The 25,077-nt window shown below is 54.1% G+C and overlaps 1 protein-coding gene across 1 annotated transcript; it reads right to left on the reverse strand.

Annotated features, from left to right (window-relative positions):
* Positions 1-558: 558 nt before the first annotated feature.
* Positions 559-24,775, reverse strand: WNT9B (Wnt family member 9B). Its single transcript, XM_045986276.1, has 5 exons — positions 24,696-24,775; positions 24,362-24,487; positions 7,004-7,260; positions 5,315-5,580; positions 559-4,668 (listed from the first exon to the last, which is right to left on the reverse strand). Exons 1-5 carry the CDS (start codon positions 24,773-24,775, stop codon positions 4,195-4,197), a joined length of 1,203 nt encoding a protein of 400 aa, XP_045842232.1. The 3' UTR covers positions 559-4,194.
* Positions 24,776-25,077: the final 302 nt, after the last annotated feature.

Genomic DNA, 25,077 nt, shown 5'->3' on the forward strand with positions numbered 1-25,077 from the left:
GGGCTGGGGGGGGGCAGCTGCCAAGCCCTCTCTGCTGCTCTCTGCTCAATAAGGGGCCCCTCTCCCGTTAGACGGCCAAACGCAGTGGTGGTGAAGGCCATGCCCTTCCCGAAGCATACTGGAAAGGCAGTATGGCCAGAGAAAGGAACTCAGGGGCTGCCTCTCATTTCCCCTCCTGGGCCCTAAGTCCCTGAAGGCTCCTGCTTTGCATTATCTTGCCTCCCCCACCCCAACCTGCGTTGCCAGCCTTGGGGGGAAGATGGTAGAAACACTGATCGAGTCCAGGAGGGGAACCAAACTCCAGCCTGGTCTGACTTAGCACGTAACCTTGGCCAGGCCACTTCCTTCCTCCAGGCCTCAGTTTACCCAGAATCCATAAAAGGGGGAGGTCCATTCCTGCCCTATCTCTCTCTAAGGGGAGGTGGCAGTCCGGAGAGGGACCGAGCCACACTTTGAAGGCCAGCAGGTCTGACATCCCTGCTTCTTAGTGGCCTTTACGAGCCTTTACTGGTTGTGTCCAATACGCAGCGTTATTGCAATAAATCAAGACAAAGTGGGTACAGATATCTGATGTGGAGTTTATTGTCTCTCTCCCCCAGTAGAGGGTCAGCCCCACCAGGCGGGGACTTGGTTTCACTCGTTGCTACGCCCCAGTGCCCAGAGAGGTGCCTGGAGCTCATTCAGGGCTCCCCCACGTGATCGCTGATTGAGCGGATGGACGTCAAGTGTGCTCAGTATACGAGAGGTCCCATTGGAATTCCAAAACATGCTGAGACAAAAAGCACGCGAAGTTTATAGTTGTTGAGAGAGGAAACTCTGGAAAACAAGAAATAATCTTTGGGGCTGGCAGGGTCTGCCTATGGGCCTGCCAGGCAATGAAGGACACAGGGACATGGGACTGATCTGGACAGGGGGAGGGAGACCATGTGCCCACAGGAGCCAGGTGGGAACATCCATTAATGAAGTGCACTGAGGTCGTGGGTATTTGGCAAACTGGGAACCACCCCCCCCCATGCGACCTCTCTCCTAGGGCTCCCTCCCTGTCGCTGACTGTGACCAGGTAAGAATGCAGATCCCGTTGGCCAGCACGACTGATTTCACAAGGCAAGCCCAAAATCCAATGGAAAACAATTCATTTTTAAGAGAAAACCACAAATGAGAGCAAATAAAACCCATCTCCAGCCCAGGAGGGGCCCCGTGCTATGGCCCAATCCTCTCGAGTAGCCCCTGGGGTCCTTGCCTCCGCTTGGAGAGATGCTGATGTGTGTCCAGATCCAAAAGGCCAAGGTCACACACAACTGAAGAAGCAGCTACTTCCCTGGGCTCTTGGGCTCAACGTGTCTCCAGGCTTTGGGGCTCCTAGGCAAGTCCGCTCCCACAGGGCCTGACCCATGCAGAGTTTTAGTAAATACTTGTTGAACGGACGTCCTGGGTGTGGCGTTGAGCACAGCCCTCCAGTTCTAAACCCTGTACAGTAAGAGCCCCCTCTCCCCGCTCCAAACAATTCAGGGATAACAGGGGAAATCAAGCGGGATTAAAAGGACAACAGTGGTTCTGAAAATCGGAAGTGCTTTACAAATGCAAAGTGTCATCGTTATTCTGAGCAGGACAGTGTCTCTGGAGCAGAAGAGGGGCCTGGGACCCAGAAGAACAGAGAATTTACAAAACCTCCACAAGGAAGATCCGGACTGAGCCCACCAGGGCTCATGCACAGAGGGGATGCGTTCTGACCGGCGCCAAGACAGCCAGTTGCAGGAAACTCCTAGGCACCCCAGCCCCCAGGGGAACAGCTCAGAGGCGGCCCCCGTCCAGCCGAGCGGTGTCTCCCCAGACAGACGGCTTCTGACAGGACACACAACCCCCACAGGTGCTGCCCATGAAATATAGAAATTATATAAATATTATACATAAATATTTTCTCATATATCTTAGCTATATAAATTATTCTCTTTTGCCCTAAAAACTATATATGTGAGGTAGACCCAAAAAAAAAAAAATACCCTGTGAGCATTTCCCTTAAAGCTGTAGAATGAGGGGCCCCTGCAGGGCTGAGGTGGACCTTTGGGGTGCCCAGGAGAGAAAGGAGTGGAGAAAAAAGGGCTCGAAGAGACAGAGGGCTACATGGGAGGCTTCCCCCTCAGAGCCCACACCCGTGTTATTGGCCTAGTTTGTCAGTGTTGGCGGCCATCCGCGTCCTTGGTCCCTCAGAGTCTGCCTTTATCCTCCTGCAACCCCAACCAGCAGAGGAGTCGGGGTGTGGATGGCAGGTTGGTGGATCAGGCCCCTTCTTGTCTGAGAGCCCTCTAGGGCCTTATGCCATGAGCTGGAGTCTCAGAGGAACAAGATGGATTGGGCTGGCCAAGAAACAGTCTCCACGCAGTGGGGGGAGTGGAAGAACCTAGAAAACCAGCCCGCTTTCCTTTTTGCTCTTCTTGACAAGAGGTGGGCCGGCTGCCTGGGCCAACGAGGTTAGTCTGGTGAGGGGGTCTCGGGTAAGTTTGGCTTCTCCTCAGAACCTCTGCAACCAGAGATCCTTCCAGCGTCCCACAGGCTGCCCTGACCCCCGCAAAGCCAGGAAAGCTTCTCAGCCCAGGAGGTCCCAGAGAGCCCGGGCCTTCTTCCCGGGCTCCCACTGGTGGTTTCTGAGCCTTGGGCTGATTCTGAAGTTTCTGTTCAGTGGAGGGTCAGCAACTCCGGGTTCAGGGAGAAAGGAAGCTGACTGAGGGCGCGGCAGGGCCGGCGAAGCGGTCAAGGGCTTCCCGAAGGAGGTCACTTCCTCCCAGCTGGCACTGGGCCCTGCTCTGGGGAAGCACTCAGCTTCCAGCGGAGTGACCCCTGCAAGGTCCTGGTTCTGAACCAGAGGGTGTGTGCTGCTAAATGGGAACCTTCCAGCCTGGCAGGTTCAAGGGGCGTGCGCCCTTGTGTGTGTGTGTGCGTACGCGCGTGCGTTCCCACGTGCCCGCACACTTGTGCATGCACACCTGGGTGTATGTACCAGTTACTCTCTCCTCCTCCCACACAGGACCTTGGTGGGTAGCACTTGAAATGTCCACAGGATCAGAGGAAATTAGCAAAGTCGCTTCTATTCCTCAGGTAAGAGCCAGAGTGGGGGCCATCCGTGAGTGAAGGGGGCCCCCAAGGAACCAGGCTTAGCCAAGACGTTCCCGTGCCTGTAACTCCAGGGCAAAAGCTTAATTAGATGAACAGCTAGCAGAGCGGCAATGGTAAAGCAGAGTCAGAACTCGTCTGGGTCACGGATGTCAGCTGTGTTGGGGCCTCACGGCACGGGTGGACCGCGGCCACAGGCAGTGGACCAAACCGGGCTTCAGGGGAGGCTGAGAGACTGAGCTCTCTGCGTCTCTGCCTCGGCCCAAGGGGGGGTCACCCTCTCCAGGGCTGGGACTAAAGTTTCCCAAGTCGGAACACAGGGGAGGCATCACTGTCCCTCTGTCCAGCCTCGGTGCGCTAGATGCACCCACCCGGGGACGGTGCGACCCACCAGCCTCGCATCCACTGGGGCTCTTCCCGAGCAAGGCTGGGTGGGCGAGGACAGCTCAGCTCTCCAGGCAAGAATGAGACCTGGGTGAGCATTTTAAAAGCCAAGTCAAGGACACGGGGCCCTGGGGCATGTATCTGGCTTTCTGCGAACAAACAGCCCCTCCTTCTCTGCCTCTACCCCCAGCCTCTAACATAGCAAAGCCCCTGGGGGTGGAGCTGTGTGACCCCCAGGGCTCACTGTGACCTGAGAAAGGCCTCCGGGAGGACCCATCCCGGCCAGGCTCCAGCTGGCACTGCCTCCCCGTGCCCCGCTGGCCCAGAAGCTCACCTCCCAACCTCTTGCTGGCTCTAGGCCACTCACCGGAGGAATGGAGAGAGCAGGATGTTGCCCCTCTAGCCCTGGCCTCTTCTTGGTCTCCCTTATTCCGCCCCACACCTCCTTTCCGACTCAGCGTTCCTGCTCCAAAAAGGCTGGGGGCCCTCCGTGCGGGTGTCCTCCCTCCTCCCAGAGCCTCTCTCCGTGGAGCATCGAGGGAGGGAAAGGCAGCTGAGCCTGGCCGAGAGAGGAGGCGTGCGCAAGGGCACGTGCCTCGAGGAGCACCTGCCTGCCTGTGTCCCAGCCTGGGGGGGTTGCTCACGGTGGCCGAGCGCCCAGTGGGGTCCTGGCAGCACCCCCGGGCACCCCGGGCAGCGGGCCTAGTGCTTGCAGGTGTAGACCAGCTCCTCCCGCACGCACTGCCGGCACTCCACGTAGCAACACCACTGCACCTGGCAGTGGCAGGAGAAGGCCACCAGGCGGCTCTGGGTGTCGTAGCCCCGCCCGCAGCACAGGCTGCTGCAGCTGGCCTCCCGCGAACACACCCGGCCCGCCGTGCCAGGCGAGTACTTGCTGGGCCGGCAGAAACTGGGCGAGTCTTCCATGTAGACCAGGTCCCCGGGCCGCGGGGCCAGGCCCTTGGTGGGGCTGCCCGGCCGGGCGGGGACCCACAGCTGCAGGCGGCCCAAGGCCTCGTTGGTGGCGCTGGACACCTTGACGGCGGAGTCATAGCGCAGCTTGAGCGCCTGGCCCGTCTCGCGGAAGGGGGAGAGCTGCTTCCAGCAGGTGCGCACCGCACAGGAGCCCGACACGCCGTGGCACTTACACGTGGTCCTGAGGCCACTCTTCACGGCCTGCCAGGAGAGACAGAGTGCAGGTGTGGCCGGGGGCCCGGAGCCCACGGCGCCAGCCCGCCCCCAGAACGTAGACCCCAGCAGGGACGTGGCAGCAGGACGGGCAAGAGACAGCGGAAGGGGGCAAATAGGACCCGAGGTAACCCACGTGCCACCTTTGTGCAAACTAGCTCAAGGCCACCCTTCCGCTGGGCCACTGTGCCTTGGGGAGAGCAGTGCGGGCCAGATCTCAGCCCCTGCCCCTTCCCTTGGCCCAGAGTCCTTGTGGCGTACACAGCTTGGACAACTGAACGCAGCACACCTACACAGAGTCAGCAGTGAGGACGCAGAAGTCAGTGTCCTCAAGAACTGGAAGCCGGGCCTCTCTCAGCCTCTGACCCCGATAGACTCCGAAACTTTTTACCCTGTTTTGGCCTCATCAGGGCCCAGTCCCAAGCCTGGCTCCCACCTCCTGCTTAGCCCGCAATGGTGCCCAGGACCCTTCCCTCCTTCCTGACACCTGGTAAGGGCATGCTGGTGGAAGGAATGGGGCTCCCATGGGGACAGCTGCGTGCATGCTGAGGGGCCTGCTGCAGACCTGGCCGCCTGCACGAGCACCCGGGCTGGGGCAGGGGCAGGGCTCTGGCTCTCCAGGAAACGTGCTCACCTTGATGCCCACGTGGGTGTTGTGAGCATCCGCACGGGCCCGCAGGTCTTTGCTTCCTCTCTTGGGCCCCAGGAAGTTGCTCAGGAACTTGGTACTGTACTTGAGGTTGTCCCCGCACACGCCCCACTGCCAGGCCTGCCGGCTCTCCAGGCCCGGAGAGTCATCACAGGTGCAGCGCTCCATGCGGCCGGCACTGCAGGCCCGGGCCAGGGTGTGGGTGAGGGCGGCCGAGGACACTGCATACAGGAAGGCCGTCTCCTTGAAACCTGGGCCAGGCACCCGGGGGATCCCGGAGGGAGGAGGAGAGTGGGCTCAGAGGCTGCCCTTTGCCCTCTGAGGGCAGAAGAGGATGGTGGCGGTGCCATGATGAGCCCAAGGAGGGTCGTATGGACCTGAGGACATGGCTCGGGGCAGCCTCCTGTCACCTGTCCCTTGGGCACCAGCTGCAGGCTGCCCTTTCCATAGAACTTTCAGATTCACTATGGAGTATATGCCCGATTCCCAGGGCAGCAGACAGTGTTTATTGCCTCTAGATGAGGACATGAAGATGCAAAGAGAGGTGACTTGGGCACCTGGTGAGGGGCAGAGCTGAGGCCAAACCACTGACTCCAAGTCAAGGTGTGAGCAGACTGGACCAACCCATTTCTGAGGCCCCTGATCCCCTGGGTGATGTGGGCATCAGGATGCCGCTTAAACGTCACTCTCTGCTACCTACTTGTGCAGCAGACCCACTGAGAAGTGACTTGGGGTCTCCTGCCTGACTTGTTCAGGGTTGATCATCCCACCCCCTGCCAGGAACATCGCTACTCCCATACTCTTGTTGGGGCATGGCCCGCACCCAGCGCCCTCCACCTGCGCTCCAGGGTCCCTGGGTGCCAGTAACCCTGGTGGGGAAGTAGCGCCAGCTCCATCCCGGGCCCTCTGCAGCCGGGGAGAGCAGCTGGCCTAGGAGGGGGCTGGCTCCTCCTACAGACCACCACTGCCTTTTTCTGAACGGCCCTTGCTACTTGGCGACAGAGTCACACACCACCGACCTCCTTCCCCCTGGGGCTGTATGCTCTCCAAGGCCAGCGGGGTGGGTTCAGCTCTGTGCTTCCAGCATCCAGCCCGGTGGCCGACTCGCTGCGAGCCTCACCAGATGCTTAGTGAATGAGGTGTGGAGGGACGCAGGGAGGGGGGAAGAAGGCGGGGTGCGAATGGAAGGAGAGGAGGGACCCATGGACGGATGGACCGATGGATGCAATGAACAAAGTCACGGGTGAATGAAGGAACACATGAATTTGGCCCGTCTCAGGTTATTTGGCCCACTGTTACCTGCCTTCCATCCTTACGTGTTCTTGCCCCGTGTTTGCGTGTGTGTGAGTGTGTGTGCACGTGCAGGAGGCTGAGGGAGGGGACTGGGGGACCACCCGTCTCATCTGTGGACTACTCCTCAATCCAGGAATAGGCTGTGCCTCCTGTGATCCCGGGTCCCCCTTGCTCCTCTACTCGCCCCAACCCGAGGGAAAAGGCAGGGCCTCATTAACTCCCAAGACTCTTCTCTTGGGGACTATGCTAGCTTCACGAGGGCAGCGTGGCCGGGGGTGGGGAGCAGAAAGGCGAGCCTCCTCCCCAGCCGTCCTCCTCCCCAGCCGTCCTCCCCCATCAGCCATCCTCCACCCCACCCCCCATCCCAGCCCTCCTCCCTACCTCTCTTGAGCAGGCCCGTCCTCCCCTCCAGGCTGCAGTTCCAGCGCTCATGTCGGAACTGGAACTGGCACTCGAGCAGGCTGAGGTGGGCAGCGTCCTGCAGGGTCTCGGCCAGGCCGGGCTCCCTCCGGCAGAGCTGCTTCTGCCGCCGGGACAGCTTCAGCAGGTCGCACTGCTTCAGGTGGGCCCCACCCTGTGCGGGGGCCTCGGCGGTGCCCAGCCCTGGGAAGGGTGTCAGGACCTCCCGCCCAGTCAGGCTAGGGGGAGAGAGAGAGAGAGGGAGACAGTGACCCTTGGGAGTTCTGATGGGAGAAGGCAGTAGGGAGGACAGGGGACAAGCAAGCAGGAAGGAGGCTCTCTCAGGGGGCTTCACTTGTTCCCTGCTGGGTGATGGGCCAGCCCCATGCACTTATGAGCCCATCTTTAGAGTAGGAAACCCAAGGGCTTGGAATAAGATCTCGTGCCCAAGTTTTCCAGATGTCAACGTCTCTGCTCTTCTTAGCCATTCTATTTCCCAAACGTGCCCAATCGTAAAATTCATTTGGATGCTTATTTAAAATATAGATGCCCACGATCCACATTCGGCAATCCCGATCCTATTGGTCTGGAGGGCAGCCTTGGGATATGTATTCACCATGTACCTTGTGCAATGTCTATGGTTAGGGACATTTGGGAAATACTGCGTATAGTATTGGCTGCCGCCTGGAGGGGAGAGCCACGTTTCTCGGAGGGAGCAGGCAGACATAGGGAGGTGCTGGGCAAATACTCCACAATTTCCTTGATATCCTTCTCTCCCTCAGGTTATATAATATGGCTCCCCAAGTAATCCTGTGCCCGCCCAACTTGTTTCCACAATTCCCAGCCAGATCTTCAAACTTCTGACCACTCAGTGCCTGTTACAAAGAGATGCGTAAGGAGTACCTGGATGGACGGAAGGACAGATGGACGGATGGACAGATGAACTGACAGATGGGTGGGTGAATTTCCATCACACCATCCCCTCCAGACTTCCTGTTCTACTATATCTGAAGTCCGTGGATTTTGAAGTCAAGCTGTCACTTCCTAGCCCTGTCACCTTGAAGCCTTGGTTTTTCTCCTCTGGGAAGTGGAAAGAGGGATCCCTTCCCTCTCCTGGGGCTGCTGGGAGGATTATACAGGAAGTACCAAACACGGTGCCTGGGACACACTGGTCTACCTTTCTGCTGGCTGGAGTATGTCAAAATTCTTTCCTCTCGCAAGATGCTTTATTCTTTAATCTGGGCAGATGGTCCCTTTGTCCAGATAAGGAAACAAGGTTTTATGGAGAGGCAGGGACTGGCCTGAGCCATAACACAGATGAGCAGCAAGGGAGGAACTACTATTAGAGCTCACCTTCCCTCTCCCCAGCAGCCCTCTGAGATGATTCTCCTCTTTCCCGTCCTGTCCCCTGCTGGCCCTCAGCATGGGGAGAATAACTGCCATTCCAGGAGAGGCCCACTCTCCCTGGAGCCGAGGACACGGCTCTCCTGTTTGGAGCCACCTGACCCAGCCTGGACATCTGGCTGGATGCCACACTGCCCCAGGGAGAGTATGGGTTCTGGCCAGGCCCCAGGTGCCCCCAGAAAATGCCCATAGATTCTAAATCCATCAGATGCAGCCAACCCAGTGTGGAGCCTATCTCCGAAACCTCTGAGCAGAGACAGATGCTATCAGGCTCCTCCTGGCCCAGCCTGGCCCTAGGCTCCCCTGCTAGACAGGGTGAGGGCTGGGACCTGTTAATCATTAATCTGGGGGCAAATGGGTAAATTTCCGGTCCACCAGGTCTACACCCAAGCCCCTCCCTGCAGCCTGGCAGGAAACCCTTAGAGCCTGACCCTTGGCAGGCAGGTCCAGATGTCAGCTCTCGCCGAAGAGGCCCCACCCTGCCTGGCTTCCAGTAGGAAGGGAGCAAAGGGAATGGGAGCCAATGAGTCCCGCAAATGTTCTCCTCCCCACAACAGGTGCTGGTGTGAGGGAAAACTGCTCACGCCCATCCTGCGTTTCAGAACTTGGGACCTCCCTCATAGCAGCTGGTGGACAGTTGAGAGAACAGGCAGAGAGTGATGGGACTTGGGACCAATGGGGCTGCATATCCTTCCAGGTCTGTCTCAGATGCCATCCCAAGAATAATAGCTATGATTATTATATCATTAGAGCTACATCTTATACTTTCTTTTATATAATTTAGATCATCTCTATCAGTTTTTGAGTCCTTATTACGAAGACCTTTAAATTGCAGATACCTGCTGAGTTGGCTGCCCACTGGTTGTTCCTGTCTGCCTGGTTACCCTGTGGCTGACCATTTTAAACCACGTGACCTGCTGCTCTGACCTCGTGATTGGACCAATGAGGATCACATGACTCAAACTGGGCCAATCAGTTCTTTCTCTGGGAATTTGGAATTTGAATTAAGTTGCGCATACAGTTGGTTTCTCTTTCTTTCTTTCTTTCTTTGGGTGATTGGGACCATCACTCAGGAGATAAAAAGAAGAACCTGGTCCAGAGAGAGAGCGAAACAATGAACCAAGCACATGGAGAGAAACAGAGGCGAGAGTGGGGGGAGAATTTGGGGAGCTTTTCAGCCCCAGCCCTAGAGTCTTCCTGTGGGCAGCTGTGTTCTTGCCCTCGACACTCCTGTCTCTAGTACAGTGTTAAGGCTTGGAGTGGTTGTCTAACAAAGGGTGCTCTCACTGATCATGACCTTTGGACAGTGGTGAAGGACCAGCATGCCCCATCCTGAACATGGGAGCCAGGCTCAACAAATACCCTCTCTCCCAGCCATTCACCCCTATTTTTTTTAATTTTGTGTAATAGACCCTGTGATTGATGGCCCCAGAAAAAGTCCAGTATAAAGTCGGTTAATTTTATTAGCAGTAATGACACTTAGTAGCGATTAATGGTCAGGAAAGGCAGCCAACCGCATAGAGGCCTCGGGCCTCACTGGGCCCTGGTCTGCCCAGGGCCGCTCTCAGAGAAGACTCCCCTGGGACCGCCTGAGGAGCCCCCTCAGGGCCTGCGAAGACAACTGGGGGATCTTCCAGGACCCGGTTTCCTTTTTCTTGATTTCCTATGTTGTGGCTGGGATCAAATTTCCTTTGAGGAAATAGTGCCATGACATCAAATTTAGAAAACCCCTTATTCCCTCAAATGGTGTTAGTCAGCTTTAACCTCCACAGACCCGTCCCATAGTACCTGCCAGGGAAGCCTTCTTCCCGGACCTCAGAAGAATTCTAGTCATCGCGGGTTTCCATCCATTTCAGAGTCTGTGGGCCTGATCCCCTCCCCTTGAAGAAACCACATTCCCTGGCACCCCATGCCTGAGAAACCCCCCCGCCCCCAGCCTCTCTGCAAAATCTTAACTGCTCACATGTCAGTTGGGCCCTGTGGGGTAAGAGGTACACCTGGAAAAGATCAAGTGAGCTTCGTCAGTCATACAAATCCAGACAAAATTTGGAGTTTTCATAAAGACACAGCCCTGTGGTCAGGTCAGACACTCTCCACCAGACAAGTAGCCCGGGTTCTGAGCTCAGGAGCCGAGGATGAACAGTCTGTGAAGTTTCTAGTTGCTCTTCTGGACTGTGGGACAAGAGTTCCTCCAGGGTTCTGCCTGACTCAAGGGCTCCTGGGCTATCTGGGCGCAGGAGGCTCTATTTGCTTTGGCCCAGCTGGTCTCCCCCTTTTCTGCTTCCAGCCAGGCTTCCCCAAACTGACTTCCAGCCCCTCTTCTCCTTTACAAAAGCAACAATCACATGTGACCAGCTCCATTCCCCTCCCTTCTTTGCCTCCAGCCTGTGATCCTCTGCTCTCTGCACCCTCAACCCAAGGCCTTAGTTTAATAATCAGACCAGAAGTCCTCACCCCTACACAGCAAGACGTCTCTGGCTTTGACTCCAGCCCCAGCAGTTCCCTGGGCTACCTTGTCTCCTCCCAGGGTGGGAAAAGTCAAGGCTGCCCCTCAGGACTTCACCTCACATACACCCCTATCCCCAGATCTGCTCTGCCCGCTCCCAGCTCTTCCTGCTCTCACCTCCTTTCACTCCCCAGCACTCATCCCATCCACAGTTTGGGCTGAAGTTGCCCCACCTGGGATGACCCTGAAGGTTCTCCCAGGATTTGGAGCAGGTGTCCCAGGAGGCTGCTTTGGTTTACCTTCAACAGGACCCCAGTCATCACTAAGCCCCAGAGAGAAAAATGGAGCTCACCTTGCACTAATCACCCACCACCTGCTGAAGTAGGGGACCCAAGGGCCTCAGGCCCCCAAAGCTCTTCTGGCCTGGGTGGTCTGGTCCCAGGTCTGTCCTCACTCATTGATGACATTGGGAACGTCAACTTTCCTGCTACGCTCATTCCATCTAACAAATACACACTGGCTAGTGGGAGAGCATGATGGGACCAGACTGCCCAGGTTCAAATCCCCCCTCCGCCTCTTACTAGCCAAAGCACCTCGGGCACCTTGGACAAAGCACTTCTCTGTGCCTCACCTATAAAATGCAGGTCACGACAGCACCTACCTCGCAGGACTATCTGGAGGATTAAATAAGTCAGCACTTGCACGGGGCTTAGAACAGTGCCTGACACATAGTAACCTCCAGAGAAATGTCCTTCCCCAGCACTCACTATGTGCCAGGTGCCATGTTGGCCTCGAGGACGCACTCCTGCCCCTGAGTTTTTGGTCTAGAAGGAACTTGGTTGGACTCAGCAGTACTCCAGATTCTCCCAAGGCCCCAGGAAGCAGAAGAGAGGCTGAGGTGAGAACCTGACCTTGGCCTAGGCTGGCCTAGGCTGGCCAACCCCATCCTACCTGTAGTAAGAGTCCTGAGGGGTGGGGAGGAGGCAGGAGGAAGGTCCCCGGAGCACTTCTGGCTGGTCGGGGTAGGTTGGGTTGGGGGGGGGACCAGGCAGGTGTAGTGCATTTCCCATCACTTGGGGGCTCCTCAGGCGCTGTTCTCCCCCACCCCCTCTTGTTTCTGCTTGAGAAGGTCTGATGGTTCCAGAGGAGGTCACCACCAGGATGTGGGTGAGTGAGTGGGGGGGAGGTGTAGGACAAGGCTGGCGGTTCCCAGGGCACCAGGTAATGCCAGCCTGTCTAGACCCTTAGCTGGAGGGGCCAGGAGCTGTGCCTGGCACCAGGGACCATGCCAACTGTGGGCAGCTGCCTGGGAACCAGGAAAGCCTTGCCCTGCCTGGAGCATTGGCCTTGGACCTGGAAAAACCCCATTAGATGCTCCCGATAAGAGGCTTCCGCTGCACGGCCATTTGCATGGTAAGTGCTCCTTTGTGCTTTCATCTCAAACATCTCAGCGCACCTCACAGCCCTCACTAAATCCCCCCACACATCCACCCAGCCCGCCCCCTCCCAGGACTCTCCACCACCCATCTCTTCCCAGCAGGGAGAGTTGCCGAGGGCCGTGCCTGGCCCTGGAAGAGAGAGCATTTGGCTCCTCTGCAAAGAGGGGGTACCCTCAACACCCACTCCAAGCTTCTCTCCCCCCCTTTCTGTCACGCCGAGGAGCCCCCAGCGTACGCTGGTGAGGAGCGCACATTCCCTCCATCCTTCAGACTCCTTTCTCCTCTCCTGGATTCCGTGTCAACCTGATGCCTCCTCCAAGACCACATCCTTAATGAGCAGCCTGACCAAGTCGCCAGTTGTCATATCTTACCTCTACTCTTTTCTTTTTTAAAGATGATTTATTTATTTCTTTATTTGAGAGATGGAGAGAATGAGCGGGGCCAAGGGCAGAGAGAGAGGAGGGGAGAAGCAGGCTCCCCAAATCAGGGAACCTGACATGGGGTTCGATCCCAGGACTCTGGAATCATGACCTGAACTGTAGGCAGACGCTTAACTGACTGAGCCATTCAGGTGCCCCCCCCCAACTCCTCCAAGCTCCAGCCCCCTTCACTCACCCCTTCACTTAAATATAAATATCAATGACTTTATTGAGGGTCCACTTCAGGCCAGGTCTACCCACAGAAGACTGAAAGACACAAAAGATCACTCACTACTTCCCTGTCACCGGTCCCCCTCATCCCCTCTTGGCTCTACCCCTCTTTTCCTCTCCAGCTCCTAAGTTCAGGACTCCATGAACCTAGTTTGAGGACCGAATCTGGGCACCACCTCCCCCCTAGAGCTCATCCCCAGAGCCTCATGCCCCGCCCCAGCACAGCCCGGGCTCTGAGAGAGAAAAGAGCCAGCCCAGCTGTGGGCTTTGTCTCTCCCAGAACAGCTCCACTTCCTGTCTGCAGCCGCTGAGGATGGCATCTCGGCAGACGTGTGCTCACAGCTAAGTGGGCAGCAAGCAGCCCGCTCAGCAAGCACGCTTTGCATCTCAACAGTCTCGGTATTTTGAGCTTGGCTGGTACAACATCTGCAGAGGAAATGTTTCCCCCTCCTCCTTCCTGTCTCTTTCCCTCTCCACTCAGGCTCAGGCAGAAGCCGGAGAGGGGAAGCCTTCATCCCCAGCACGCATGGATCGGGTGGCACAAGTGGCCACCAAGGGTCCCCGTGTGCAGAGGGCTCCCTCATCTCTAGAGGCCTGAGATTAGGAACATCTCCCCCAGCTCCCTGTCTGGGTCCCAATGCACACCACTTGAAGCATTATATTTTAAGGCTGGAGAAGACCTTTAAGATCACCCAGGCCAGAGGTTTTTGCCCTGATAGCTCCTGAGAGGTATTCCAGAGGTTTCTGGGGGCAAGTGGGAGGGCAAGGGGTTTGCCAAGGGTGCAGGTCTCTGCTTTGACCTGTCTGGTGTCCTGGGAGTTCATGTAATATTTATTGCCTAAGGTGACCCACTGAGTTAGTGGCAGGACAGGGATGGGATTCCTGATTGGTGTCAAGCGTGGTGGGTTCTGCTTTCAGTTTCACTGCAACACTTCAGGGAGGTAAAATCAGCACCACCACAGCAAAGGTCTAGGATGAAAGAACACAAGACAGGTAGGTATGAAAGGAAGGCAATCTGGTCAGGACTCCTCTGGACTCCTGGGCAGCTAAAGGGAGAGAAGTATGCTTTGTTTAAAAGACTGCTTTTTTCTGGTCTAAAACTCGGTTTCTTTTTGGCTAAAAATTAGAAATAAAGCTTAGAGAAGTGACCTGCTTATTCATACTAAAGTGTGAGAGTCTGATACAATATTAGTGCCTGAGAACCTACTTTGTGAGATAGAAGAAAGAGCATAGAAGAGGGTCTAGGATCATGAAGAAACTGAAGAGGAAGGGGAAGCTTAGAGCAAGGATGGGGGGGGTAGAGAAAAGAGGGGCTGGAAGCCTTAGGACAAGCTTCCCCAGCTTCTTGGATTCACAAGCCCAGCCCTGACCCAGGGGAGGAGTAGTTTAAGGGACACAGGGTTGGGACTGCAGGAAAAGGCAAGTAGTCAGTAAGAATGTCTCTTCTTGTGGTGGCCAACACTCCCACCCAGTTGTGCCCCAACCTTGAAACCCTGGCTCCTGGGCTGGGTAACTTCGACCAAGTTATTGGACTGTATGTAGTACATTGACCAACTAGTCAGCTAGGCAGGCTCTGGAGTGGCCACCCACCGGTGGCCAGGCAGGCTCAGCCTAAGCTGGGGGCCCTGGAAGAACCAGGCCCCTGGGGAACACCCTGTGTGTGATCCTTGTATGATGAGGGTAGTTTACTGTTTGTGGCTGCTCTGGGCAGAGATGTCCCAAGCTGCCTGTTCCATTTGTCCTCCTCCAGGGCCCAGGGGTGGCCCATACCGCCGCACCTATCCTCTCAGCTCCAAGGACAGGAGGAGCTTCCCAACCTGGTGAAGGAGCCACGTCCTGAATGTGCCTAGGGAACACCTGAGTGATCAGGAGGGCCCTTAGGGGTGAAGCTCTAAGGGGCTTCCTTGGGAAGAGAGCAGCACACCCCCCCCCCCCAACTGCCACCACCACCACAGCAGGACCAGGACATCTTTCCACCTTGGAATGTCCTGCACTCAGAGCCAGGCTCGGCTGCAGCAGAGGGTCCATCTCCTCGAGCCATCGTTGTTGTTGTTGTTGTTTCTTTTTCTTTGCATTCTCTCACTTTTTCAGATATAACATCCTTAGCTCTGTGTGGTTGACACTCTTTTCTTCCTCCTCAGAGCTGCACAGACTCTCCAGGTAGCCTGTAAGCCCCTGGCAGAGGTCCTGGTTTCTCTTACCCTGAGGTCTGCTGTCTCTAGATCAGATTCTCCACCCCAAGCACGTACTCCTCAGACACCTGCAGGCTGCATAAATCCCTCCGATGTCCACCCCCAGGAGGAGAGTATAGCTCTAGGCTGACCCTCAGCCTCCCCCAGGCCCATTTCCACACCCTGGTCTCCCTGCTCTCTCACTCCCAAGCTGCAGGGGCCACCCAACCCCCCCAAGCTCCCAACCTTCGCAAGTTGCCGACTCTGGGGGGCGTGGCTCTGGAGGGGTCGACCTGCGGCCACGCCCTCCCCCGGCCCTCCGACTCTGATCACTGGCGCGTGCTCTCCCCAGGGCCTGATCGGAGCTCTCAGTCAGACCCTGACTCCGCCGGGCCGCAGGCAGGCTCAGTACCCTTTGGGGACTGGGAGAGCCAGGCCTGTTCCCTCCCGACCTCAGTTCCTTGAGACAAGCAGTGCCAGGCAACTGAAGCCTCCCTTTGATACCCAGTGAGGACCCGACAAGAACTTGGCCCAAAAGTCTTTCTTTAAACCTCAGCTTGCACAGCCTCTAGCGCTGAAAGTTTACCCCAAGTTCACAGACCTTCATTCACAATCCCAGCTCTAGGGAGCTCGACCACTAAAGATTTTTATGCAGTTCTGGTGAATTCCTACGGCAGCAAGTCCTGACCTGAACCCAAATGAGAATAGTTTATGGTCTCACCGTTTATCCCCACATGTAGATATTTTCCTGCAAAACTAAGAAAGTGTCTGATTATGGGGTGCTGCCCTAGACGTGGTATATGCATTGTATTACCCTTCTAAAATTCACAAATTCTCGAATTCTGACGTGATCTGGCATTTAAAGCGAATGTAATTATCAAGAAAGTAGACCTCCTCTGCTCTTGCCCTAAAACCAGTCTCTTTAGAATTTCCAGGACTCTGGGGGGCGCCTGGCTGGCTCAGTGGGTAAAGGATGTGACTCTTGATCTCCAGGTAGTGAGTTCAAGCTCCACGTTGGGTGCAGCACTTATTAAAAAAAAAAAAAAAATCCAGGACTCTGAACATGGTGGTTTAAACCTATTCTTGCTCTTTGAGACTCTCCACCCTTCCCCTTCGGTCCTCATCTCTCCAGGGAGGGAGCTGGAGGCAGCTGTCCTACCCCCCAGTTCATCCTGGCTGCCACCAGGATTCCCAGAGAAGACCAGTTGTGGCTGACTTCTGGAATCCGACAGAGGCAAGTCTCTGCTTTCTGTTTTGTTTCTACTTCCTATCCTGACGGCGGCCAGGTCATGACAAAGCAGTGTGTGCTTTTCCAAGAGCCAAGAGTAGGTAGGAGATGGAAGAGCAAATACGATGGGGCAGAGGGAGATTCTGGGGGAGAGGAAGGGCCCACGAGAGGGAGAGGGGCTGCCCATCTAGACATTCACTGTGGACCATGAAGCAGTGTTAGCGACCGTGGGGGGCTCAGCCAACAACAGGGCCCCAAGACCCTTGCCTAAAGGGAGCTATGCATGAATCAAAGACACCAGCACGTGAAAAGAATGGGTAGCAAAGCAAGAGTTTAAGACCAGCAGTGCAAGAGATGGCTAGGTCATATGCCAGGGGAAGGATGTGGGCTCATGGGTCAGAGCTGCCCCCAGGGGTGGGGCACAGAGGCAGCAGGAGGCAGGAATGATGACGAGGTTGGCTCTGGATGCTGACAGGCCAGAATTCAAACTTCAGTGTTGCCAACCACTAGCTGGGTGACTTTGGGCAAGGCACTTGACCTCTTTGAGCTTTTTTCCCCACTCACCTGTCTAAAGAAAATTCGATCAGCACCTACCACCTGGAATGTCACAATGGATTAATGAGATCATGCGCATAAAACGCTGAGCATGGAAAGGATTTGAATTATACAGTGACGGGGGCAAAAATGAAGAGAGAAAGAAACATGGGACATCGAAGATTCTCCTAACTTGGGAAGCTCTAAAACCAGATCACTAGATTTCTTGAACTCTTTATACATGGATAGCATTTCAGCAGTTTATACACACTTATTCAACTATAACAACCCTACAGGTTGAGGATCAGCCCATTTTAATAGATGAGAAAACTGAGGTTGGAGCAGTTAACCGACTTGGGGTGCCTGGTGGCTCAGTTGGTTCATCGGCTGCCTTCGGCTCAGGTCATGATCCTAGGGTCCTGGGATCGAGTCCCACAGTGGGCTCCCTGTTCAGTGAGGATTCTGCTTCTCCCTCTCCCTCTGCTGCTCCCCCTGCTCATGCTCTCTCTCTCAAATAAATAAATAAAATCTTAAAAAAAAAAAAAAAGAACAGTTAACTGACTTGCCTTGAGTCACATTAATAAATGCTTGGATGGAAGATCTGAACTCAATCTATGTGACTCCAAGTCCAGTGCTTCTTACACTGTAGCAGGGCCTCAGGCTGCCTCTCTCCCTGCTTACGGTGATGCTAGGGTGGGGTCACCCTCACAGCCCCTGGCCCACCTCCTCCTGAGCCCAAATTCTACCTGAGCACATAATCCTAAAGGCACCTGGACCTCTCTGGCTTATAGGATTCCAGCCCCGGAGTCCCCCCTGCTTGCCTGCTCTCCTTAGCCTTCGAAAATCTATCACTCTCCATGAGGAGGCTGATTTGACCCTGAGCCCAACTACAGAGCCCAACTCCTCCTCGGGGGTGGGGGTTACAGCTCAGCCAGGGACAAGCCGGCCTAAATTCCTTCCCCAAACACAATGATTCTTATCAGTGATGTTTGGCTTTCAATCCACCACCCCAAAGCAGTAAAATTTCTTTTACCCTTTCCTCCCTCCAATGCTGTTTTTGTCAGGACCCAATCAATTTCTTAAAAAAAATGTATTTAAGTGAAATCAATACCATCCAAATATAAAAAACACTTAGGAATGTTTTTCAATATGTGTACAGCCTATATGCTGAAAATTACAAAGCATTGCTGAAGGAAAATTTAAAAGCCCTAAATAAAGAAGATATGCTTGTTTATAAAGTAGATTCAATATTGTTGGAATGTCGAGCTTCTAATAAACTGACTTACAGATTCAATGCAGTCCCAAACAAAACCCCAGCAGACTTTCCCATAGATATTGATAAGCTGATTCTAAAATTTATGTGGAAATATAAAGGACCTAGACTAGCCAAAAGAACCTTTTAAAAAGATTTATTTATTTATTTATCTTAGAGAGGGAGATGGGGGGGGTGGTGCAGAGGCAGAGAAAGAGGGGGAAAGAGAGTCCTGAAGCAGACTTCCTGCTGAGCATGGAGTCCAGTGCAGGGCTCTATCCCAGGACCCTGAGATCGTGGCCTCAACTGAAGTCAAGAGTCACACGATTAACCAACTGAGCCACCTGGGGGGCCCCAAAACAATTTTGAAAGAAAAAGAGAGAGAGAGGGTACTTAAGAGTTCTTGGTTTCAAGCCTACTATAGCTACTATAATCCAGACTATATGGTATTGGTATAAGGATAAACATATAGGTAAAAGGAACAGAATAAAGAGTGCAGAAATAGAATCTCAAATGTTGATTCAATTAATTTGCAACAAAAATGGCAACAGAGAAAGGACCATCTTTTCAGCAAATGGTGCTGGAACAAGTGGATGTCCACATGGAAAACAATAAACTTTGACCCTGACCTTACACAATTCACATAAATTAACTCAAAAGGAACAAATAGACCTAAGTGCAAAAGCTAAAACTATAAAGTTTCTGGAAGAAAACATAAGAGGAAATCTTTACAACCTGAGTAGACTGAGATTTCTTGGGTAGGACACAAAAAAGCATAAATCATACAAGAAGTTGTAAACTGTACTTCATCAAAATTAAAAACTTCTGTTCTTCATAAGATTCCAATAAGAAAATTAAAAGGCAAAGGGTGCCTGGGTGGCCCAGTTTTCAAGTGTCTGCCTTCGGCTTGGGTCATGATCACAGTGTCCTGAGATCAAGCCCCATATCGAGCTCTCTGCTCGGTGGGAAGCCTGCTTCTCCCTCTCCCACTCCCCCTGCTTGTGTTTCCTCTCTCGCTGTGTCTCCCTCTGTCAAATAAATAAACAATTAATTTAAAGAAAAGAAAATTAAAAGGCAAGCCAAAGATATGGATGAAATATTGCCAATACTTTCTGACAAAGGACCTGGATCCAAAATATACAAAGAACACTTACAACTCAATAAGAAGAAGAACCCGATGAAAAAAAGATATTCATATGACTAACATGTAGGTGCAGGGGTGCCTGGGTGGCTCAGTGGGTTAAAGCATCTGCCTTCAGCTCAGGTCATGATCCCAGAGTCCTGGGATTGAGCCCCGCATTGGGCTCTCTGCTAAGCGGGGAGCCTGCTTCCTCCTCTCTCTCTGCCTGCCTCTCTGCCTACTTATGATCTCTGTCTGTCAAATAAATAAATAAAATCTTAAAAACAAAAACAAAACAAAAAAAAACATGCAGGTGCAAAAATGTTCAACACATGGAGTGCCTGTGTGGTAAAAAGTCAGTTAAAAGTCCTGGTTTTGGCTCAGGTTCTGATCTCAGGATCATGAGATGGATAGAACCCCGCATCAGGCTCTGCACTCAGCACACCGTCTGCTTGAGATTCTCTCTCTCTCTCTCTCTGTCCCTCCTGATCATGCTCTCTCTCTTTCTCTCTCTCTCTCAAATAAATAAGTAAATCTTTTAAAAAAGTGTTCAATACACCATTCATTAGTATGAAAATGCAAATTAAGACCACAATGATATATCAGTACATATCCACTAAAACGGCTGAAAATTATGACCGCCAGTCACTGACAAGAGTACGGGGTAATTGGAACTCTCAGACATCATTGCGTAAAATGGTACAATCACTTTGGAAGACTATTTGACTGTTTCTTATGAAGTTAAACATAGGCATACCATATGCCCCAACAGTCAGGTCCTAGGTATTTATCCAAGAGAAATAAAAACGTAAGTCCACTATGTACATGTACACAAATGCTTATATGAAGCTTTATTTGGAATAGCTCCAGGGGCACCTGGGTGGCTCAGTCATTAAGCATCTGCCTTTAGCTCAGGTAATGATCTCAGAGTCCTGGGATCAAGTCCTGCATCAGACTCCTGCTCAGTGGGGAGCCTGATTCTCCCTCTCCCACCCCCTCTGCTTGTGTTCCCTCTCTCGCTGTGTCCTCTCTCAAGTAAATACACAATCTTAAAAAAAAAAAAAAGGAATAGCTCCAAACTGGAAACAATACAGATGTCTATCAACTGGTAAATGAAGAAACACACTATGGTATGTCCATACAGTGGAATACTACTCAGCAGTAAAAAGGAATGTGCTACTAATGTATGTCACAACGTGGATGAATCTTAAAAACATTATTGTGAGGGGTGCCTGGGTGGCTCAGTGGGTTAAAGCCTCTGCCTTTGGCTCAAGTCATGATCCCAGGGTCCTGGGATTGAGCCCCACATCGGGCTCTCTGCTCTGTAGAGAACCTGCTTCCTCCTCTCCCTCTTTCTCTCTCTCTCTCTCTCTCTGTCTGTTTCTCTGCCCACTTGTGATCTCTGTCAAATAAATTTAAAAAATAAAATTAAAAATTAAAAAAATTAAAAAATCTAAAAAGACAACAACATTATTTTGAGCAAAACAATTCAGACACAAAAGGCTATGTACCAGATGATTCCATTAATGCGAACTTCTACAATGGGCCAAACTTATGTATAAGGACAGAAGGCAGAGAAGTGATGATCCGAGGCTGGTTGGGGAGGGCTGACTGCAAAGGAGCACAGGGATCCTTTGGGCTGATGGAAGTGTTCCACGCAGTAATCATGGTGGTGTTTGCACAAGGCTATGCATTTGTTAAAACCCAAACTGTGCACTTGGAATGCCTGCATTTTACTGCATGTAATGTTGATCAGAGAAAACACAGCAGGTTGAGTTTTGCTTTCTTCATGATGATGCCACCTCCACGTGCCAAGAAGATGGTCAGAGTCCCAGCGACCACCAAAAGTGAGCCCGTACAGGCACCCAGTCAGGCCCCTTTTCACCCATCATTTCAGCGAAGCCTTGCATCAACCTTTAAGATAGGTATTACCATCACCGAAAGCTCAGCAAGGTTAAGACCTTTGCCTGAAGCCACATAGCTAGCAAGACAAAAGGCCAGGATTTAAACTCAGGTCTAGCTGACTCCAAACACTATGCTTTCATAAACTTCTCTGTACTCTCTGTAGAGAGGAAAGGAACCTAACCAGTGCCGAGGTCACATGGTTTTTGCTTTTTTTTTTTTAATTTATTTGACAGACAGAGATCACAAGTAGGCAGAGAGGCAGGCAGAGAGAGAGAGAGAGGAGGAAGCAGGCTCCCTGCCAAGCAGAGAGCCTGATGCGGGGCTCGATCCCAGGACCCTGGGACCATGACCCGAGCCGAAGGCAGAGGCTTAACCCACTGAGCCACCCAGGTGCCCCGGAGGTCACATGTTTTAAAAGCATCCCCGAAGTCTATCAGGATTTACAAAACTCTGTCCACAGGAAGGACTTGGGAGTTATCAACCCATCGGGATGACTTAAAGACTGGATCAGGGGACAAGGCCTGTCATGGGCTCTACTTGTCACACAATACAGGACATGTTCATTTATAAAACACCACACCAGACCTCCCAAGCCATCCAAGCCAGAACACGAGTTGTTGAGCAATCTGAGATTTCCAGGCCAGGATCAGCCTATTAGAATTAGGGAAACTTAGGACCTCCAGGTGCTATAGACCTTGGAGGCAAGTGACCTATACAAGTAACCAAGCAGGGGAAGGGACCACCCTCTCCCTTGCCCCTCTCCCCCGGCTTTACCCTCTGTAGCTCCTTGTAGCTGCTTCTGCCCTGGATGATCACACAGTATTCGCTCTGCAGACTGTTCCCTGGAGGGCAGAGAGCCCAGACTTGGGGCAGAATCTGGTTTCTGTCCTGCCTCTCCCACTGATCTGCTATGTGGCATAGGGTAAATCTCTGAACGTTTCTGATTCTTGGTTTCCTTTGGGGAACTATTTACCCCATCCTATAGACCTCAAGAATGGCTCTGGGGATCAGAGGAGAGAGGGGCTGTATGATTTGTAAACGGCAATTCTGAATTAGGTTATTATCAGCAACACCAGAATTCAGCTCTGGGTTGCTGGCTTACTGCGGTTTGGGGATGATGGCTGCTTCATTTGAAAAATGGGAATAATCATACATGACCCACTTGAAACAGGGGGGTAGGCCAGAAATGCTTTGGGGGCCTGTCTGACCCTTAGGTCTATGATTCTGTGATTCCAAAGACCCCCAGAATATTGGTCTCAGCTGCTCTCCCGGTGTTTGAATTTTCTTTTTATCAAATGCCCAAACATTCCATCTTATAATTGGAAATGATACTTGAAGTGCAAATGACCCAGAGAAAGGAGAAACACGTTTCCTCCCATTCTCACTATAGTGTGGATGACTGATATCATATTCCTTCCAGAGAGCAAATTCTAACAGGAAGCTGGAGAATCTGGCCTACCTGAGTCCCATTAGGGCTTTCTCAATGAGAGCTCAGGCTGAATCCTGTCCATTCTCTGAGACTAAATACGTAAGAGCCCAAGGCCCCAGTTTCAGCTTATCCTCCAAGTATTTGTGTCCCCACCCACGCCCCAGCTCAAAAGCCCCAAATTCTACCCTTGTGCACTGCCACAAATTCCTTTCCCTTCCAACCACACCAGCCGGGGTGGTCCAGGCCTTCTGGAGCCCCTCTCTTCTCACCCCATCTGGCCTTGACCCCATCCCGAACCCCAAAACCCAAACAAAGAATTGTGGAAACGAGCTGATGTCCAAAAGGATGCAGGTGCATTTGTCCTCTTACTCTCCATCCAGCTCAGAAACCCCTGTCAGGGGGATACCAAGCTACTATGCCTCATGTCCTCACTGATAATAATAACTGGCATTAGCTGAGCATTCACTATGTGCTAGATGCTATACTAAGTGGTTTCCATGCACTAACCCATATAGCGTTCATATGAAATTGGCACCACCATCCTCATTTTACAGATGAGAAACTGAGACACAGAGAGGTTAAGTGACTTGGCCAAGAGCAAGGGCTAGCAAGTAGCTGGGTTGGGCATTGCCCCGGAAGTCTGTGCCCTAGCCAATATATCCTGCCTGCTGAGGCAGCAGCAGTTCCTCCAAGCCTGAAATCATTGTCAAGCAAACACGTTGGCGCACTGCTCTCCAGGTGGAAACAGAGGCCCAGTTCTATCAAGTTCAGCTCCCTCTCTGTACAAAAGGGTCACTGAGGCCCAGACGCTGTTCTTGCCCGGTCACCAGCAAGCTGAGCTCAGAGCAAGGGTCTGGGCTGACCTGCCTACACCACCCCACCCAACCCCCTTATATATCAGGAGAGGCCACTGGTCACAGCCAAGGCACGTTTGCAACCAGGGTCATGACCCGGAAATTAGCCCACAGCCCTTAGTTCTGCCTGTGCGGGGACTTCTCAGATCCTTCCTCCCCTCCCTGGCAGGTCCTTAAGAACAGTCTCTGGCGGGTCACTGGCTTGATGTGTTTTCTTGCCTTTGCTTTAGTCAGATTGTAAACCTCAGTGAAGATCACAAAAAATGACAAGATGAAAGTAACAGCCCGTACTTATTTGGAGCAAACGTTGGGTGGAGATCAAGTGAGTGCCTTCGCACCCACGACCCCACCTCCCACCCAGGTCCCTAAGTCAGAGAAGGAGGGTCAGAGAAGGAGGAATAAGTGCCCTGTAACTCAGTGCACTGCGTTCACTCCCTGCTCCGCCCGCTCTCCCCTCCTGGTGTCTCCCCAACTCTGAGCCTCCTTTTCCAATAATGTACCCCTCTTCCTTTCCCAATCTTGGTCATTCCCCCCCCAGAATTCACCCGACGCCAAGTCTGAGACTTGGCTGGGCTTACCTAGGGGAAGATTCCTTTCCGCATCTCCAGTTCACACCCCCCACCCGCCCGCAGGTCCGCATGCCCCCGGTATCCACCCGATCCCCGCCCCCCGCCGGGGCAACAACCCACCCCGCCCAGCCACCCAGTCAGCAGGGTCTCGGTTCCGCAGGGGGAAGGCAGAGGGTGGAGAGAGAGCCCGGGGCGAGGGCTGCGGCTGGACGGAGACCAGGTTACGAGCAGATAGGGCACGGAGTGAGGATCCTGAGAGGGCATCGGAGCGCGGGAGGGACGCCCGGACCGGCAGGGACTGGGCGCGCCGCGCGGGTGGGGCCAGGGTCCGAAACGTGCCCAGGGTTCGGAAGCTCGCGCCGGGGTACGAGGCCCGGCGGAGTGGGCGGGATGAGGTCTCGGGCAGGGCGGGGTGGGAAGGGCGGTGGCGAAGAGGACCGAGAGTGGGACACCAGACCGGGCGATCTGTGCGGGAGCCGGGGAAGTCAGAGACGGAGCTCCAGACGCGAACTCTGTCAGCGAGCGGGGACTGGGGCCTGCCGGGGTTTAAGGTCTGAGTTCGAGGTCCCGTCGCGGCCGGGGCCAGCGGAGGGGAAAAGTTGTCCCTGTTCTAGCCGGAGGAGGGGAGGCAGGCTGGCCGGGGACGCGGGCCGGGGGCGCGGCGGGCACTGACCCGAAGTAGGCAGCGGCGGCGGCGGCGGGCAGCGCCAGCAGGCAGAGCGAGGCCAGGGCCAGCGCGGGCGAGGGGCGCATGGTGCCGGCGGCGCGGCACCCTGGCGCATCTCCTCGCGCCGCTCAGCGCTCGCAGCGCCGCCACCAGCAGCCAGTGGGGCTTTAAAGCCGGGCGGGGCGGAGCGGGGGTGGGGGGAGGGAGCGCCGCTGGCGGCACCCCCCCGGGCGGTGAGCCCCCCGCCCCATTGGCCCTGCCGGCCTCGCCCCGCCCCGTCGCGGGTGGAGCCGCCGCCTAGGGCCCGCCCCCGCCCCGCCCCGCCCCGCCCCCGGTCTGCGCTTCCCACCCGCCCCCAGGTGAGAGCTCACCTGAGGCGGTGCCCGCC

This window comes from Meles meles, chromosome 18 (assembly GCF_922984935.1).
Source record: "Meles meles chromosome 18, mMelMel3.1 paternal haplotype, whole genome shotgun sequence".
NCBI classification, from domain to species: Eukaryota; Metazoa; Chordata; class Mammalia; order Carnivora; family Mustelidae; genus Meles; species Meles meles.

What these genes read in the sequence shown, in the direction of transcription:
- WNT9B (XM_045986276.1), bottom strand. Translation starts at nt 24,775, where the DNA reads ATGCGCCCCTCGCCCGCGCTGGCCCTGGCCTCGCTCTGCCTGCTGGCG. An exon ending in GCCGCCGCTGCCTACTTCGG is followed by an intron (nt 24,488 to 24,695) that starts GTCAGTGCCCGC and finishes GCTCCCGCACAG; the next exon opens with ATCGCCCGGTCTGGTGTCCC. An exon ending in CGCGAGCTTCCGAACCCTGG is followed by an intron (nt 7,261 to 24,361) that starts GCACGTTTCGGA and finishes CTCTCCCCCTAG; the next exon opens with CCTGACTGGGCGGGAGGTCC.